The sequence below is a fragment of the Nicotiana tabacum genome, chromosome 24 (assembly GCF_000715075.1).
Source record: "Nicotiana tabacum cultivar K326 chromosome 24, ASM71507v2, whole genome shotgun sequence".
NCBI classification, from domain to species: Eukaryota; Viridiplantae; Streptophyta; class Magnoliopsida; order Solanales; family Solanaceae; genus Nicotiana; species Nicotiana tabacum.
The window spans coordinates 24,303,639-24,322,959 of record NC_134103.1 but is presented as its reverse complement, the minus strand read 5'-3'; the positions used below and the strand labels follow the sequence as shown (position 1 = coordinate 24,322,959).

At 33.7% G+C, this 19,321-nt stretch overlaps 2 protein-coding genes across 2 annotated transcripts; both read right to left on the bottom strand.

Annotated features, from left to right (window-relative positions):
* Positions 1-2,506: 2,506 nt before the first annotated feature.
* Positions 2,507-4,653, bottom strand: LOC107760515 (protein PHYTOCHROME KINASE SUBSTRATE 2-like). The gene has a single exon (XM_016578575.2). It carries the CDS (start codon positions 4,256-4,258, stop codon positions 2,831-2,833), a length of 1,428 nt encoding a protein of 475 aa, XP_016434061.1. The 5' UTR covers positions 4,259-4,653; the 3' UTR covers positions 2,507-2,830.
* A 2,382-nt stretch (positions 4,654-7,035) lies between these two features.
* LOC107760513 (putative methyltransferase PMT2) lies at positions 7,036-13,792 on the bottom strand. Its single transcript, XM_075248061.1, has 7 exons — positions 13,444-13,792; positions 11,771-12,425; positions 11,438-11,648; positions 10,791-11,085; positions 9,214-9,588; positions 8,604-8,681; positions 7,036-7,631 (listed from the first exon to the last, which is right to left on the bottom strand). Exons 2-7 carry the CDS (start codon positions 12,416-12,418, stop codon positions 7,403-7,405), a joined length of 1,836 nt encoding a protein of 611 aa, XP_075104162.1. The 5' UTR covers positions 12,419-12,425; positions 13,444-13,792; the 3' UTR covers positions 7,036-7,402.
* Between the last annotated feature and the right edge of the window lie 5,529 nt (positions 13,793-19,321).

Genomic DNA, 19,321 nt, shown 5'->3' with positions numbered 1-19,321 from the left:
CACATCACACCACAATTATAAATTATAAATTATAAATACACTTCAAGAAAGAAATAGCTTAATGAGCAAAGATAGGAATGTCTTGCAAGACGAGCACGTGCCATTGATAGTAACTAATCGCATACAAAGATAGTAGGGTGTGCTATTCAATGCTAGGGGCCCTCCTCTAGTGAACGAACACCTATGATTGATATTAGCTAATACCAAAAACCAAATGATGCATGGATAAATGCAATCCCAAATTTAATGAAGAGATTAGTATCCTAATCTTGGTAATCAAACTACCCTTAGCTTAAGGTATAGTCATGAAGAAAGTACATTGAGACTACTATTTATTCATAAGTTTTAGTAATTCTATTAATTAAATACGTAATTACAGAATTTTTAGCTACTTTCGTTCAAGTAACTCAATAACCTTAGAATATTGTATTCACAAGAATTGTAAAATCTTCTGAAAATCCTAATATTCTTATAAAATTTATAACTGGATAATTAAAGAATAGAGTTTTATTTTGAATTCTTGGAGACCGCGGGTAAGACATGCGTGGAGTGGCTCTCTAGGTTGTTTAACGTTATTTTTAGGATGAAGAAGATGTCTAAAGGGTAGAGGTGGAGTATGATGATTCGGTTGTACAAGAACAATGGTGATATCCAAATTTGCAACAACTATAGGAGTATCAAGCTGTTAAACCATATGAAGAAATATTAGGAGAGGATGGTAGAAGGGAGGGTGAGGAGGAATATGTCTATTTTCGAGAACTAGTTCGGTTTCATGCCGAGTCGATCGACTACAGAAACCATTCATCATGTGAGGAGATTGGTGGAGCATTATAGGACAATGAAGAAGCACTTGCATTGGTGTTCATTGACCTAGAGAAAGCATACGATAAAGTCCTGAAATAGCTTCTATGGAGATGTTTGGAAGCTAAAAGTGTGACACGAGTAAGGATAGCGGGAGGAGACTCAGAATATTTTTTGGTTGTGATGGAATTGCATCAGGAATCAGTCCTTAGCCCATTTTTATTTTACTTGGCGATGGACGCATTGATGCGGCACACTCAAGGAGAGGTACCATGTTGTATGTTATTTGCAGATGACATAGTTCTGATTGATAAGATGCGAGGTGGTATTAACGAGTTCAAGTTGAGTAGGACCAAAATAGAATACTTGGAGTGCAAGTATAGCGACATTACCCAGAAAACGGACATGGATATGGCGCAGCTGGAGCTTACTGAGGACATGCCTCTTTATAGGAAGGTGTGGAGGTCGAGGATTATGGTAGAAGGTTAGTACGTCGTCGAGCGTTTCCCTTTGTCTTTCCCAATGTGATAACATTAGTGCTAGTATGATATCTTTTTATTCTTAGATTGCTATTACTACCTACGATTTAATTGTTATCTTGGCTTCGGTTTTCTTAATATCTTATTGTTGTTACTACTTATTTTCACTGCTTCTTTTTATTTGTTCTTTAGCCAAGAGTCTATCAGAAACAGTCTCTCTACCTCCCAGGATAAGGTTAAGGATGCGTACATCCTACCCTACTCATATCTTACTTGTGAGAATTCACTGAATTTGTTGTTGTTGTCGTAGAGTTTTATTTTGAACAACAATGAAAATGGCTACTGAACTAACATACTCTTCCATTTAATGATGGCACGACAGGAGTAATATTTGTTATTAGTAACTGTGAATGGTGAAGGGGAGTCTTGGAGCAACGGTAAATTGTCTCCATGTGACCTTATAGGTTACGGGTTCGAGCGCGCTGTGGAGGTTGCCTACATCACATCCCTTTGGGATATAGTCCTTCCCCAAATCCTGTGTCAATGCGAGATGCTTTGTGCACCGGACTGCCTAGTAACTGTGAATGATACAGATCTTAAGTGAATTTTAATTCAAAATATAATTTAACCTTTTTATACTTTTATACTAAGCAACTAAAAGAGAACTATTGAATTGAAGTTTAGACCCCAATGTTGCCATCTCTCTGAAGAGATTTGTATATTTTCCTTCTTTTCCTACAATTTGTAAATGACCCTCTTTTTCCTTCTTGCTGTCTTGTAAAGAAAACTTTTGACATTTTTCTGGTCGTCCTTGCTGGAAGTTGGACTTTGTTTGCATTATTGCATACCTCCTCCATCTCCGTGCTCATCACGTTGACACATTGGCTTTTATCTCAGTTTGTTCGACTAAGCCAATATAAATAGACACTATTAATATGGTGCGATATGGTATATTTTGAGTTAATCATACACTTTGTTTTCCTAAAAGGCTTCACACTTTTAAAAGTATGAACCGCGTGAGGCTTCATTGTCACACCTAACAAAAACATCATCTCACCGCTAATAGAACTAGACAAAAATTAAATTCACGATTTTTCTTTTCTTTAATAAGTGTTCTACAAAAGAGACGCGATTACTTAAGAGCGTGAAATAAGCTAAGACATTAGAAAGAACAATATCATAATTCAGTTACATAGCTTTGGAAATAAGCCAAAAACACAAGTACAGAAGCAAACGATGTACGTATGGCATTAGACAGCTTAATTCACAACATACACTTAAACTGAGTGTCGCAGATTACACACTAGAAGAAGAGCAAGAACTAAGAAAAATGGCTAGTTCAATTTATTATTGAAACTGCATTGATAAAAAGCGGCTAGCCCGATGCACTAAGCTCCCGCTGGGTCTATTCTTCGTAGCCTTACCCTCTACAAGAGGCTGTTTTTATGGCTCAAACATGTGACCTCCTAGTCCATAGGAGCAACTTTACCAGATACACCATTGGGAAATAGTGGAAATTCTGAATTTTTAAACCAAAACCTTTTCCTCTTCTAAATATACAAGAAATCTGCAGGACGTTCAGTATATGAACTAGAGAATGATCTTGTAGTAAATTCATGTTTCCTATTTCCTCCATCAAATCTACTCAGCTTACTCTCAGCATGAAACCTTGTCATTGGCACAACACACTCATTCTTTAACTGCCTTTGAGTCATCTCCATTGATGTTTTTTCACTACCTTTATATGCATCTCCTACAACTCCAACAGCCTTATGACTATTACATCCCAAAAGAATACCCGAACGACGTTTCGCTTTCTCTCTCCCTGCTGTTTCTTTCCCATACTTGGTTCTAATTGAGGGTATTTTCGTCTCTTCTGAATCAGACATTATAGAGAAATCAGCAGCACTAGCAGTGACAACACTCCAATCAATACTAACTTCACTTGGAGCATAACATGACATGCCATCTGAACCTTGTCTAGCAAAACTTGGATTTGCTGTATTATTACTTGGAAAACTTTCAATTTCAAACAAATCTGAACTTGCATCACTTTCTGCATAATCATCTTCATATGTTCCATTTGAACTTGCTCCTATATTGATAATATCAATTTCTTCAGGTTTTGTAGCAATTGCATCCCAAGTTAACATACTTACCTTTTTCTCAAGACTCAGTTTGGTTCTTTCTTTCTCTGTTATTGAAGAGCCAAACACTTCTAAGGACTTTCTATTGATGTCTTCTTCCTTTTGCAGTTGTATCTTGACACCTGGATTTCCAGCTATAGGATCGAAAACCGGAACCTTTCCAAATCCCAATTCATCAATTTTCTTGAAGTGTAAATCTTGATGATTAGCTCCTGTTGTACTGGACTCAGAACTTTGAGCTAAGCTTCTTGTTTTGATGGGGTTTTGTTTTGATTTTCCATGATATTTTCCCTTGTTGAAACTGTTTTCGCCGACTTGATCATCAACCTTAACAGAATTCTTGTCTTTACAATAACAATTGCAGCCAATTCTGGCAAGGAATTTCTTGCCGTAGGACTTGTTATTGGTATTTGCTTGTGGCTGATGCTGATGATTTCTTGAAATATTCTGCAATAATGCACTTCTACTATTCCAGCTTGATTCTGAATGAATACTTGGAGTTTTAGGCCTAGTATTTTGTTTCAAAGAAGATATATTAGTAGCTGGCTTATCAATCCTGTGTTTGTTTTGTGGTTCACTATTTGTGACATTTTCTTGATTTTCTTCATCAACCCCTTCATTGAAGTATTTTTCTGCACTAAATATATCTATTTCTCCATCATCTGTTTTCTTGCTCAAATTTCCACTTGACTCAAGATTGTGTACAAAGGTATCTTCAGTACCATTTAAGTAAGAAGAAAATGAGGCATCAAGAAGATTGTTGCCACTTTTTGTGTTCAAGTTGTTTGGCATGTTGGATTCTAGTGCTGAAGTCACTTTAACCATAGCCATGGGAGACTAAAATTTTGTATTTGAGTGGAAGTCTTTTTTATGTAAGCAAACAAAAACAAAGGCAAGGGGAAAAGGACTTAAACAGAAGAGAACTAAAACTTTGTGCAGAATAAGGCTTTGTGAGAAGTCAGATGGGAAGCACTAAACTACCATAGGAAGCTCATGAAATTACTTTGGCTGCAGATATAGTTATAGTATCATAGGAGAAAAAAGGCAAAAAAGAAAAAAACAAAAAAAAGAAGATGGGAGTCTTGGAGTAACGGTAAAGTTATCTCCGTATCTATAGGTCACGAATTCTTCAAGCCATGAAGTCAGCCATTGATGCTTTCATTAAGGTAGGTTGTTTATATCACACTCATTGGGACACGGCCCTTCTTCGAACACTGCATAAATGCGAGATGTTTCGTACACCAAACTGCCCTTTTAGTTCACTATTGAAGTTGATGGTGCTTAATAAAGCTACACTCTTTCTTTTTTTTTCACCTATTCAGGATAACACATCACTAGTTATTAGAGTTCTCAACATCAGATTGTGATTTTCCTTTGACATTTGTCCCACCTTTTTAGAGGTTTTATTAGTACTTACAAGAACTTTCCCACTTTTTGAAAGTAGTAGATTTACACTTTTCTTCTATTCAACTTTCTATTTTCTTTATTAATCTTAAACTGTAATTCAATTCTGAGTAAACCTGAAACTATTTCCGAAAAAAAAGGGAAGATGACTTCTGTGATACCAAACACACTTAAATTATTTTCGAGGTGACAAGTTACTTTCACCTATAATGTGCAATTCTCAATCATAGAGCTATAACTTGTATAGTAAAATTGGTGATATAAATGTACAGCTTAAATTTAATATCTAGGAGAAATGCAGAATATTTGCTTGTCCTTTGTGGAATATATTTAATTTGTTAATATGGTGTAGGAGTAGATGGGATTAGGAATCTATCAAAAAGGCTTTCATATCAATGCAGTTGCCCCACATAAGTTCAAGCTTTAGCCATCACAAGTTATAAAACAGAAGAACAAGTCAATTAAATGTTGCTTTGTCAATTTGACCCATAAGGATTACTGGCCACACAAGGTTCACCATATCTACAACATTTACAATCAAATCTGAGTATGAACAGATAACAAATTTTAACTCATTTGGTATCAATAATGGTGATAATTCTTGTGTACATGCCCCTTGTCGGCAAATTCTTCTGCAAATCCAGTGATTCACGTACTACTTGATACACACAGCACACCATTTTACAACTTGGTGGACTAGGGATTTTTACATGACGGAGCACAGTATTCTGCTCAACCAATGCTCTCTAAAAGCTTTTAGTGTTTAGGATTCCAAGTGCTTTATATTAACCATTTTTAAGGTATATACATATAAATATATTAGATTCCTGCTGAAGTTTACGGGTCCGGTGACCCCTCACTATAATACATACGTCGTCTCTGGTAGTGAGATGGCTAGGGTCCCTCCACACTTAAATAGAAATCTCGGGTTCGAGCCTTCGGTAGGGAGCGTTTTTTTCTCGCAGTGTGTCTATCCGGCGCAAATCTAGATTAGTCGAACCGGTTTGTTTCGAATAATAAATGTTAAACCAAAATAATATTTTTTTTTTTTAAATGTAGGGCAGTCCCGATATGTTGATGATCATGTACTTATATATACAATTCTGGCTGAGAAATTTGTTCTTTCAAGGGTTATCAATGCATGTAGTTTGACGTGGCTAATAGAGATTAGTATGTTTTTGGCTTAGTTTCTAGATGCAGATGGATAATCTGTGTTCTTTAGCTCTTAGCTTCACTTAGTAACAAATTTTGTCTTAAATAATTGTACCCCACTAGAAAACCTAGTAGCCTAGTGGTAATGACACGTCAAGTACAAGTAGAGATTCAGAACCTCAAATGTATAAGTTACACTGTGTGCGAATCCCGGATAAATCAAAACCTTAATGCGGGTACCGAGACATTGGTGGGTAAACCTAAAAAACAACCTCAAATATATAGGTTGAAGCTTTAATGCGGGTAGTGAGATACCGGATGGGAAACCTAAAAAAGAACTCAAATATATAGGTTACACTACACGCGAATCCTGGATAAATCGAAGCCTTAACGTGGGTACTGAAACACCAGATGGGTAAACCTAAAAAAAAACCTCAAATATATAGGTTACACTGGGCGCGAATCCCGAATAAATGCGAGTAGACACCGGGTGAGTAAACCTAAAAAAGAACCTCAAATATATAGGTTGAAGCTTTAATGCGGGTAGTGAGATACCGGATGGAAAACCTAAAAAAAAATTCAAATATATAGGTTACACTACACGCGAATCCTGGATAAGTCGAAGCCTTAACGTGGGTATTGAAACACCAGATGGGTAAACCTAAAAAAGAACCTCAAATATATAGGTTACACTGGGCACGAATCCCGAATAAATGCGAGTAGACACCGGGTGAGTAAACCTAAAAAAGAACCTCAAATACATAGGATATGCACAGTGATACTATTTTATTGTGGCAATAAGATCAATGTCCTGAAGTTTCTTGGATTGAAGCATTGGTTCTTTGCTATTTCTCCAAATCTGTAATTAAATGTACTACTCCATGCCTGCTACACTTTTCCAAAATATGAAACTATTTAAGTTCCAATCACCTAATGTAACATACTTATACCATCTACTAGAACCTAAATAGCTTTATCTATCTGCATTTCCCTACTAAAGACTAGACCAAGAGACAGATATAACTCCACACATTCTCTTGAAGAAATAACACTTTCTGAATCAAGATATCATATAAGAAATAAACAAGATCCAAAGGTTCCACTTTGATTGAACACATAACAGAGTCTGTTTTTCGAGGGAAGGAAATGTTTTTCTAAGGATTCTTGAAAAGCTTCATAAATAATCCAATGTAGCTCAGTTTTCAGTATCATTATCTAATGAAGACGATTATAAAGGCAAAACAAATAATCTGGTATAACTTATGGAACCATCAACATTAAAGATACGCCGTGGAGCCTCCTCCTAAGGACCTTGCTCGATCAAAACTTTCTCGTGGTGGCATAACCATGGATTTGTAGTCGTAAAATGTTGGTCTTCTTGATCTACGAATTCACGGATCAGACATCTTCGGTGGCATTTCATTGCGAGGATGTTGTGGAGTTAAGAGTCCAATATTGTTTGACAGCAACCAATATTTTCTCAGGAACAAGGGGACCGTCCTCATGATCCATCAATTTGAAGTTCCACCTCATGCCTCCTATTATCTTCTTCACCTTGATCAGTACATCTACGTCGTCTCTAAGAATGACAGCTCCTTCTGGACGCAAAATACGGTCCATCTCTAAGAGAATGTCTTCAAATTCACACCTGTACAATTAGAAAACAGTCAACACAAGAATGTTAAAATGCTAATTTAGTCCAAGACATATCAATTAGTACTATTTTTTTCTGTATATGTATCTCCATTTCATCCGGAATTTTTCTTTCTTTGGCTGGGGGTCACTAGTTGGGAGAGACGTGAGAGACCAGAGCGACAAGTTGGCATTACTATTCAATAAGAACAATGCAACTACACACACAAACTTGTGCTGGTACATCAAATATCAGTCATTATACCATACTTGATCTTGAGAAGGTTACTACCCTAAAATTTTAAGTAGCTAACCATTTACTATCAGTCTATATTTACTTAGGCTACCTTCCCTTTTATCGTATCCCAATCAATTAGTTACTCCCTCTGTTTCAATTTAGATGACACACTTTCCTTATTGGTCCGTTCAAAAAAGAATGACACATTTCTACAATTGGAAATAATTCAACTTTAAACTCTTCATTTTATCCTTAATGAGAAGCTTTTATAACCACAAATGACATGGCCCCACAAAGTTCCCCTTAAGCTTTTAAGACAACAAGTTTTAAAAGTCTTCTTTTTTTCTTAAACTCCGTGCCGAGTCAAACTACCTCATCTAATTTGAAACGGATGGAATACTTAATTGGCAAAGTTCCCTTGGTCCAAGTATTTGAACCAATTTGACATAAAATAATTTCTATTGTTTCAAAACTCATTTGGCGTCAGATTAACCAACCTTCACAGATGCAACTTTGTCTACACACCTACCTCTAATATGATGACCAAAATTTTATCTCTGCTTGGTCAGGCGGAAAAAGGAATTTGTGCATAGAACCAATTAAGTCACCATTACTTAGTAGCCAACTAGGCATGACCAACAATAAGACGAGCTGCAATAGCCACAGTGCTACTAGGCTCTTTATGTCATTGAAGAACATGCTAAGAAGTAAATTAGCAATAAAAATAAAGTACTGAAGATAAAAACTTACTTATCCTTGTATAAACTGAAAAGGCCACTAGCATGAATGAGATCATACGTCCTTGGGTATGTAGAAAATGCTTCACACCTGAATCACAAGATTACTATATGATCAGAGGATAGCTTTCTCTTCGACATACGGAGAGAAATAAATAGAATAAAGTAAAATATAACACTTGTATCTCCTTGTAAAAAACAAAGATAAATCTGATACAGGCTCAAACAGCATACTGTATTTTCTTGATATCGCTTGTGCTATTTCAATAAAGCAGGAATCGTTTCTGATAGAAACAAATGAAGAAACTTTTCTTTTTTGTATATATGTGGCTTAGGTGCATTTGTGAAATATTTTCACAGAATCTTAAGAGATGATTACATCAAACATGAAATGTGATCTGAAGTTTAAGGCCTCTCTTTTTGTTACATATTTAACCCGGAAGAATCTGATTTTATTATCCTCTTAAGGTCTAGACCTTAACATTTTCTCTACCAAAGCTAGAAGTAGTAAACACAAATAATGAAAGCACGAAGGAATATTAAGATCAGGTTATATATCAAGTGCTTCCTTTCATATGACAAATCTTTTCAAAAGATAGGGTTGTTTCAATAGTTGTACGTACCAGTCATGATAAATGCCAATTAGTCCCCGTTCATATATAACTCCCAAAGTATTCTTCTCAGCTATTGTTGGCATAACATTCATAACCCAAAACTTAGGAGAGTGAAGCGCTGCTGCAAAACCTCCTAGTCCAGCATTCATGTCCATAATGTTGCGGTACCTTCCGGTGTCCAGGAGCTTGTTGATCTTTTTATAAGCACTTACGTGTTTCTTCCATTTCTTGTTGTCTTCCTCATATTTCTCAACAGACACTCCTGAAACTTGTCCGTTGGCAATTCTTGGGGGAACAGCATAAAGTCTCTCGGGGAATGGCTTTAGACTCTCATCCTCACCGCTACCATTGTTTGGTGTTATGCATGTTTCCATTTTGTTGTACCTGAAACCAAAAAGGCAAAAATTAACAGATCAGCCATGACCTTGATTTTCAATACTGAATCTATAATTCTATATGAACACAACAACCAAGTCCAATGAATTGGCTGCCTCGGACAAAACACAGTAATCATGCATTTGAAAATACAAATGATTTTAGGGTTGTATATACCAATCCTACTGTTATATCACATTCAGCACAAAAAAAACGCATCTATGATAAATGTGGAATTACTTTTAAGTTCTCTGGAAATCCCAAAACCAAATAGCCGCAAAATTAAACCAGTTAAAATATTCAATTCTATCAGAAAACCAGTTTGGACAAAGATAAAGCAACGGTTATCTTGTATCCAATCATTAAAGTAGAACACTGCTGTTCGTCATGCAATTAGCTATAAATTATTGTATTCCTGTGGTGGTACATACATTGTGTTCAACAAGAATTAAAACGATTTCAGCTGCTATAATAAGCAGAATCATCGAATAATGAGATGGCCAGAACTGCTAATAAGCGCATAGGAGAACAGATTAAAGTGCAGAACAAGTTATTTGACTTGCTTGTACGTACACCAGAGAAACACCAAAGATAGTCAAACAAGGGTGTAACTAAATATGAAGGAAAAATGTTACTTCTAAAATACTGCTTAAATCATTAAAGAAAACTTTGAACTGATAGTAACGTGTCTAATGCATTAAAGAAGGGGCCCAGGCTTGGAGAGTTCAGATAAGTTCTGGCATGCTCACTAAGACACTGCACAACAGCTTTCACTTAGTAAGTTAGCAATGTAATATTCACGTTATCAGATTATGGCAAGTGGATTTCCTGCATACTTGGCAAATCTTCTGCCACCTAAAGTCCTAAACAACTTAAATCCGCATACTAAACCGTCTTGGCATGCTATTAATTCATAAGAAATAAGTTTCTCAAGCTCAAGTAATTCTAACTGGTGACATGTTCTAATTCCGTTCTAAGGCACCACAAGAGTAAACCTTTTTCACAGTAGAATAGAGCTGCCACTCATGGAAAGCATGAAGCACATTCCAACACATTTCACTATAATGGCCAAGTTTTCTTTGGAACCGATCTTTCATATTATGTTATATTATATGTTCTCTATAACAATATTTCGTTATAGCAGCCAAAACATTTCCGGACAAACAGTGTCATTATAGAGAGGTTTGACTGTATTAAGTACGATGACATACCAGACATTATCTGGATCATCAGCTTTACAAATACTGGCTGCCGAATTTTCTTGTGCAGAACGGCATGAGTCAGCATCCATTCTTTTTCGCCAAATAGCAGTCTCACCCTTCTCAGATATCTTCTCCCAGCAAAGAAGTTTAGCGGCCTCTTCAATCTTCCTTTGTTCTTCTTGAAGTTCCTCCTTGGGTCGTTGCCAGGCCTTATAATTGGTTTTCCAGTTGATAGGAGGTCCAGAAAGTACCCAGTAGCCTCCAGGTCTAAGAACTCGATCAACTTCCATCATGAGGACTCCATCTACACGATGAACGAGCAAAATATGCAATTAAAAACCATTATCAGAAAGTAATAATTTGGTAAACGATAATCACATTTTTGGGCCGCCCTAAAAGATAATAACCGGCAAATATATGTTTCGTATATTAAGTATAGTTACACATAAAAGATATATATAATATACATACAGGATATTATACACAAAACCAGTGTATATGTTTTGTATATTTGGGCTAGCACCCATAAATAATATCGGCCAACGGGCCAAAAACGAAAAAAGCCCTCCGATAAAACGTAAATACAAACAAGTAAAATGTCTTCCTTATTCTAAAAATTTAACCATGTTTTCTGGATATCAAGACGAGATGCATACCAGCAGCACCCCAAGGGATAAGACAACGAGAACAATGTGCCATATCAAAGGCTTTAGATGGATATGGCATTTTGATTGTTCCTAGTACACCAATAACAGCAGGCACACCCCTTTCCAGAGCAAACTGAACCTGAGCTTCGTGCGAGTCTCTTGGGGCAAATGACATTGCTATGACATTCCTTTTCCAAAGATAAGCGCCCCAACTTGCAACCTGGCACGATTTGAGAAATTCTTAGCCCAAAACAGCATCAGAGTAACAAAACACTTTCCATGTAGGCAAGACAAAGGGACATCTTTAGTAAAAACTTAAGTTTATAAAGCAGGAAAACATACCCCACAGCCAGTGTCCAAAGCAGTTCGAACTGTCCCATTTTCGATCGGGACTACTGAAGCAAGCTGATCGATATACTTATCTGCTCCTTGAGGAAACTGTGTCCCTCCTCCCGGAAATCTAAACACGTTACCCTCATACTGAACCCAGTTCTGAATGGCTTTCTCAACCGTCAAGCTCTTATATGGAGCATTGGCATAAGGAACATAATCCCGACTTTTTGGCCATGGAAACGGGGTAACATATCCCTTAGGTGCTGGAATAAGGCAATGTAGCTTCTCCTCTTGAGGTGGACAATGCCTTTCTCGGTAGTTCATATTTTCCCTTGGGAAGGTCATCGCACGCTTTTGATCTTGACATGGTGTGTAATCAGTGTAATGAGGATCACATGGTTTGAGTTCTTCGACTTCGGACTCTGACTCATCAGTACCGCCTGCCTCGCCAGCATGACGAGTCTCAAAATTGAGATTTGGTAGTATATCACAATTCTCACCAGCAGTCTTGGTAACTGCCAGAGCTATACTATCTCCTTTCCCGAAACCGCTTCTTTGCCATGCTCCAAGTAAATAGAAGAAGCAACATAGACCAGCTACTATAAATATTGATACAGAAGTTCTAGTCCTATTATCCCCTGCGTTTTTGTTCGCCATTGCAGCCCTGAAATAATTTCAATAACCTAGTTAGGAGTGAAAAAGAAATCCAATGCAGATGCACATTTTCCTCAAAGTTCGTAAAAGATACAAGGCAATCTAGACATCACAAATTGCATAAACATGGCCTTTTATTATTTAGAAGGGACAAAAAACAAAACGCTCGTTGCTAGATCAGAGTATGATAATTGGTTATTGAGTTCTCAAGATCATATATTTTTTATACATAAACCTCCGAAGTTCCTCAGGTTCTATCTCCATGCCAATCATTTCAAGCCAAATGCTATCTAAGTTCCTGAAGTTAGTTGAAATCAACGGAGTATTAAAGAGTGAGATCAGATAAAGCTAATGTTCTCCCAAGTAGGATAAGATGGAAACTCGAATAGCTGCAGATCTAAGGTAGTGGGAAACCAGCATAACTTCTCAACGTTCAAAGTCGGCCACCCAACAAAAATTGGATCTCCTATTTTTATGACGATGGTGTATGGGTCAGCTTGGGTTCAACTCGACTAACATGAGACCTCAAGGTTCTCCTCCCAATTCATTAACCACTACGCTACACCGTTGGGTGCAACAAAAGTTGGATCTTTTAAACACTCATAAGAATACAAGGATCAAAGTCAGATCTTTTACAGGTTTGAGAATTCTGGCCTACATAACACTAACAGTCTAATCATTAAACCAAACTCTCAAATAACAAATCTTTGCTCCAACATAGTAAAACAAAAACATCACCAAAACAACAATGCACTTCCAAAGAAGAAACTTGAAGCCAAGAATTACATGACACAATAAATGCTCAAAGCACAAGTTTATTTAAACTTTGCTAATCTAAACCAATGATCAATATTACCTAAAAAGACACCAGATTTGAAACATAAAGGAGTTCAAAAACTGTTTTTCAGACAAACCCCACTTGCCAAATGAATCAACTAAACCAATAAAACAAGAAAGCAAATCTAAATCACAAAAGTTCCATTGATTGATTGATAGATCACAGCTAAATAGAGGATTAAAGAACATACCAATGGCATCAAAAAAGATTCCAACAATTCCTTATTGATCTTCCAACTCTTCCCTTCTTTTTTTTTGTTTCTTTTGCTTTTTCAGTAGACAAATAATCTCACTTTGATTTAAAGAATTTAGCAAAAACACCCACTTCAAAAATCCCAACTTTGATTCAAAGAAAATGTTTTCTTGATAATCTCTAGCATATATAGATCAAGCACACACGTCTCCTTCTATTTCTCTCACACGCACACACAGAGAGAGAGAGAGAGAGAGAGAGAGAGAGACAGAGAAATATGGGTACTTTGGAGAAAGTGAAAAACTGGGGTTCTTTAATTATGCTGCTGTTTTATGTTATGTTATGCTAATAATAAATCATGTCCCCCGCTTGCTATTTAGTCCAAAGTGCGCACCAATGAGATCTCAGATCTGCAATAGGTCCCACGCGCGAATTGATTGGGAAAATATTAAAGATGTGAGACCTACCGGACATGTTAAGATCTAGGAAGGACTGTGCAGTCGGTGCCCATGAATCCACCGTCGTCCTATTGTTACTAAGTTTAAGGTCAAACTATTGGAAGTACAAGGTAATTATGTTCGGTAAAATAATCAGACTCGTTTTTACTAGGAATAATTAATATCGGGATTAAATTTTAAATGAATTTATCTCATATTTGATTGAAATAAAATCGTGATATAATTGATTCAGAAATTAGTTATTCTGGGATTGTAGTATTTTTTATTCCTATGAAAGGCTGGAATAACTAATCCGAGAATAGCTAATTTTGAAATAATTAATTATGAGATAATTTATTTTTCAACCAAACGAACCCTTAACGTTCGTATAAGTTTTTGTGACGCTCTTCAAATTTCGAGAGTTATTCTTTGATTGCATGTTTTATTATATTTTTTAATATAATTTTTAAATATATAAATTTTATATCCAAATTTTACGGTTAAAATTAATAGTTTGAATTTCGAAATTTAAGTGGTGTTACATTGAGACAGTGAGAATAATATTTGTCACGCTACAAATAAAATTGCTAAGATCTATAGGTCTCGTATTTCATTTTTGTTACTACTTTAGCATTAGTCTTTTCGTTCTATTTTATATGATAGAATTCAGAGTATGAGGGTAAAATTATTTGAATATAAATTTACAAAATTATTTAAAAAGTTACAAATTAAAACTATATAAATATTAGTAAATCATGTTTTATGTAATTTAAATATATGAAAAAATTATGATAAAAGAAAACCTTATTTAACTCCTCAAATAGTAATAATGTCACTGTATATTTTTTTGTTCCATTTTATGTGATATTATTTATTTGCCATGTTACAAAAACAAAAAAAAACGTATTTTTTTTATTTAATCCATATTTATATAACCATAAAATTCTTATTAGATTTAAAAGAGAACATATTTTTATTCTATCATGTACTCTACAATCAGTCATATAAGTTCACATAATATATGTAGAGAGACAATGTTTTTCACACCAATGCTGGATAAATATAGAGAAGGAGGAATAGGTGGTCTTTTGACCGAAATTGCTATCGAAAATTGCATCTCTATTTTTATAAGGTAGGGGTAAGATTTTCATACACACTATCATATTGACAAAGGGATATTCAGAATTTAATGCATACGGGTTCAACTTTTAAAATGTTTGACATTGAACTCATTATGATTTTAAAGTTATGAGTTCATATTTACTACTATTTATTTTTATTTTAATATATTTTACATATAAATTTATGATTTGCATCAAAAATTACAGGTTCAATTGAACCTGTACATATAGTGCTACATTCGCCTCTGGAGGCGGATCCAGGATTTCAGGTGGATCTAGAATTTATATTTGACAGATTTAACTTTATCCTCTTACTATGACCACTACACTTTTAAAATTATAGATTCAAAATTATATTTGTTTATATATATATAAATAACACTGTTCATAGTGGATTCGAACTGTCAATTTTACTTGTAGAGGTGCACTCAATAATAACTGTAACATAATAGCTTCTAAGCATGAATTCACGCATATATATTTAAATAATTTTAAAAAATATAATATTATTATTTATAGTTTAGAAATAAAAGTATAGGTTCACATGAATCCACGTCTCCCAACTTCGATACACGCCTCTATTCACCTCTTTCTATTTAGAGTTAGTTGCGAGATTATACTAGATTTGTAGTTATTGTAGTCAAAAGAAATGAACGGCTGCAGATCATGGGTCAATGAGATTTTGATGATTCAGGTGCGTTTGATGGTAGCGGGGTAGGGGTCCTTGTGATGTTTGTTGAGTATATTTAAAATATAGTTCAGGGACATGGTGTGGACCACGACGTAGGTTAACTTCCCCTCTTTCAGGGGAGCTTTTGACGGTGGTTTTACGGGAAAAAACAAATCTTAATGTTTTTCAATTGCCGAGGTAATGATTAGGTGAAATTATGAACATTAATAGAAGCCTGGATCTTAGAACTTTGGAGATCCCTAATTTGCGTACTGTTTCAAAGACATGGGAAACTAATAATGTTTCATAATCATTATTCAAGAAATCATAGAAATTAGGCAAAACAAGCTTGTTTGGAAAGCCACTTAGGAATTGAATTTGAGTGTAATTAGGTGTAATTATAAATTTTGACATATTTGTTTGATCAGTAATTATTTGGTCAGCATGGAATTAGATGTAATCGAAGGGGTGTAATTACACTCTCAAATTCTTAAGGAGGTGAGAATTGATGGTAATTACACGGTGTAATTACAAAGTTACCTTTTAGTTTCTTTCCTTTTTTGTTTTTATTTTAATTTATTTTCTTTATAATTTTTTATTTCTATTTTTTAAATTTTTTAATTTTATTTTTATCTTTTAATTTCTTTTAAAATTTTAAAATATATTTTGCTTTGTACATTATTTATCGCTTATTTCTCTACCTTTACTTCCTGTGATTACATGTAATTGCTTATATTTTATTTTTTATTTATTTTATTATTCTATTTTTTTTAAAATTACACCTCCTAATATTAAAAATAATGAGTCATTAACAAACTTGGCATATAATGAGTGATGCAATTAAAGTAAAATTTCGCTTTGAATGTGATTATAAATTTATTATGTTTCCTAATCTTAAGTTGTAGTGGAACTTACTATTATTATGTTGGAATTTGACATTTGTTAAACTATTTTTTTTTTTGGATTTTGAAATTATGTTATATTCATGGTTCCAATTTACATGTTATAGTAGTATTGGCTCATATTGCATGTTGTTCATTTTTTAGTTAGAATTGATAGATTAGTTTTGCCAAACATTTAAATAATGTTATGACATTATATTTATAAATATTAATTTATTTTATCATACATGAATTCTACGATGTTCTTACAAAACTTATGTTTTTAGTTTTTGTAAGTATCTAAATTAAATATTATTAATTTGAAAATATATACAAATTATTTTTACAATATTAGTTATAAATATATGATTACTAAATAATGTATTCACGAAAAAATATATATCTTAAATATCAAATATAATATCATTTATACTTATAAAAATTTATAGGCATATATTTATTATATTAACTTTTAAGTTTTGTTAATTACTTCATTTAAAATTTAATCTAACAGTGTAATTATACTTGTGCATCAAAACATTAAACTTGTAATTACACTATAAAAATAAATAGCTCCTCGTAATTATACAATTGTGTAATTAGTAATCTGTGTAATTACTACCCTCACCAATTTCAATTATTTGGTGGCTTTCCAAACATACCCTAAAGGTCTCGTGGCGTTTGTTTGAAGTTTTTGAATTTTAATATGTTATTTTGAACTAATCTTGAAAAAAGAAGTTAATTTTGTAAATTTTTAAATTCAATTTCTCATTCGGCAAAAAATCTATTTTTATTCATTTGCAAAAAATCAAATTTTCAAATTTTATTAAAATTGAGTTTCCAAAAATTAGTTTTTGAACTTGAAATTTTTGACAAACTCAGTTTGAAATTCTTCACAAGTAGGTATTTTTAAAGATTCAGCTTAAAGAGTGGCGAATTACAGTTTTACGTACGGATTTATATAAATTTAGTAGTTTTGCTCAAACTTTATATATTTATTACAAATTTACCAATATTTAAATGTAAAATAAATTATTTATATTAACTTAAATTGTTATAGAAACTCATAAACTTTTAAATTGTTAATTCGCCTCAGGATAGCTCAAAGCACTTTTTCTAAAACTAAAAAGGATAACTCTAAGTGCTTTTTCTTCGGGCTTGCTAATAATAATCATGGGCGTATCTATATTAGAAAATGTGGGACATATGCACCCATCCTATTGCCAAGTAAAAGCAGATTTTATGTACAAATTTTCAATTGTTTAGCCATATAGAGTAGATAACACCAATGCTCAAATTTTGACAGTCGAGATCACATATTAATATAATACTACGTATTTAGTTTGTACTTCATAGCTCTTTTTTTTGTTTTAGTTCTATTTTTTCCCTTCTTATCATTCTTTCCTTCTTTTTATCTCCTTTCTCCATATCTTCATAGTAAACAACAACTTAAAGTGTCACATATTAAACTACTTATTACTTCTATTAAGATTTATCTTATCTTGAACTACTATAAATTGATTTTATTATAAGTAATTTATGTGACAATAAGATCTAAGTCCATGATGAGACTTGTTTTAAATATTTTTATCCCAAGTTATTGCTTAAACATATTTAAATTTCAATCAAATTATTGAAAGTTTTTTCAAATTTTTGGGATAAAATATACTCTCTTTTTTATAAGCAAGTCACATATAAAGAAATCGTCATATGCTCTAAGAGCTTTTTGATTTTTTTCATTCTTCTTTTAGCTATAAAATTTACAAAGTTTTAATTTTTACAGTATTAAATTTTCATTAGTATTCTACTTTACCTTTTTATTTTGAATTTTATGGTAAAACCTGAACATGTTTTAAGATAAACATTATGCAATGATTGAGATTATAATTGATAATATTGATGACAAACACTGATTTAGAATAGCAAGATTATAGTTTATCTCGTTGAATAATGTGCAAAATTATTAATATGTCATAAAATACAAAAAAAAAAATATACATCACTTGATATTATGGCAAGTATCGTGATGCACCCATGATCTTAAAATTCTAGATCCGCCCCCGATAATAATTGCTATGTCAAAAAAGGTTAAAAAAACTTTGGGGGTGGAAATGGCTAAGGATAAAACTAGCAAGTCATCGAGAATGGCATAATTGAGGAAGCAAAGAACAAATCCCGTTTTACTTGGAAAATCATGGAACGTGTCTTACTTAATTATGGTAATTCTTACTATAAATAATTTAAAACCACGCCTTATGAAAATTCCATGCTCTTACCATTACCCACCGACAAGACAACTAAGTTTATGCCTCACTTATCAGGTTTTGGTAAAACTAAAACATACTAAAATTAACTAAATAAGGATGTTGCATAATCGAGATCTAAATAAAGATGCATAAAGTAATCATATGTACATATTCATCTGTACTTTCTTTTTTTCTTTTTTTGCTTTTTTTCTTTTTTCTTTTTTTGTTTGCTGGTATTATTCAATTATGCAATAGGAAAAAAGGATAAGACGTCGACATATTTTTGCCCCTTTTCTCCATCATGCATTGTTATGGTCAGCATGTTCCATATTTTACTTTTTTTTTCTTTTTTCGCCTATCATGTTATCATGATCTATAAATGAAATATTAGCACATGAAAAAAGGAAGGAAAAAAAAAGGGTGATAAATGATTGACTAATGAGGTCCTGTGGGAATTTTTCCGAAGGGCATCCATTTATTTTCGAGTTTAAGTTCGGTCTACAAATTTGATCTACAATAAT

What these genes read in the sequence shown, in the direction of transcription:
- LOC107760515 (XM_016578575.2), bottom strand. Translation starts at nt 4,258, where the DNA reads ATGGCTATGGTTAAAGTGACTTCAGCACTAGAATCCAACATGCCAAAC.
- LOC107760513 (XM_075248061.1), bottom strand. Translation starts at nt 12,418, where the DNA reads ATGGCGAACAAAAACGCAGGGGATAATAGGACTAGAACTTCTGTATCA. An exon ending in GATGATCCAGATAATGTCTG is followed by an intron (nt 9,589 to 10,790) that starts GTATGTCATCGT and finishes TTTTGGTTTCAG; the next exon opens with GTACAACAAAATGGAAACAT. An exon ending in ATTGGCATTTATCATGACTG is followed by an intron (nt 8,682 to 9,213) that starts GTACGTACAACT and finishes CTTGTGATTCAG; the next exon opens with GTGTGAAGCATTTTCTACAT.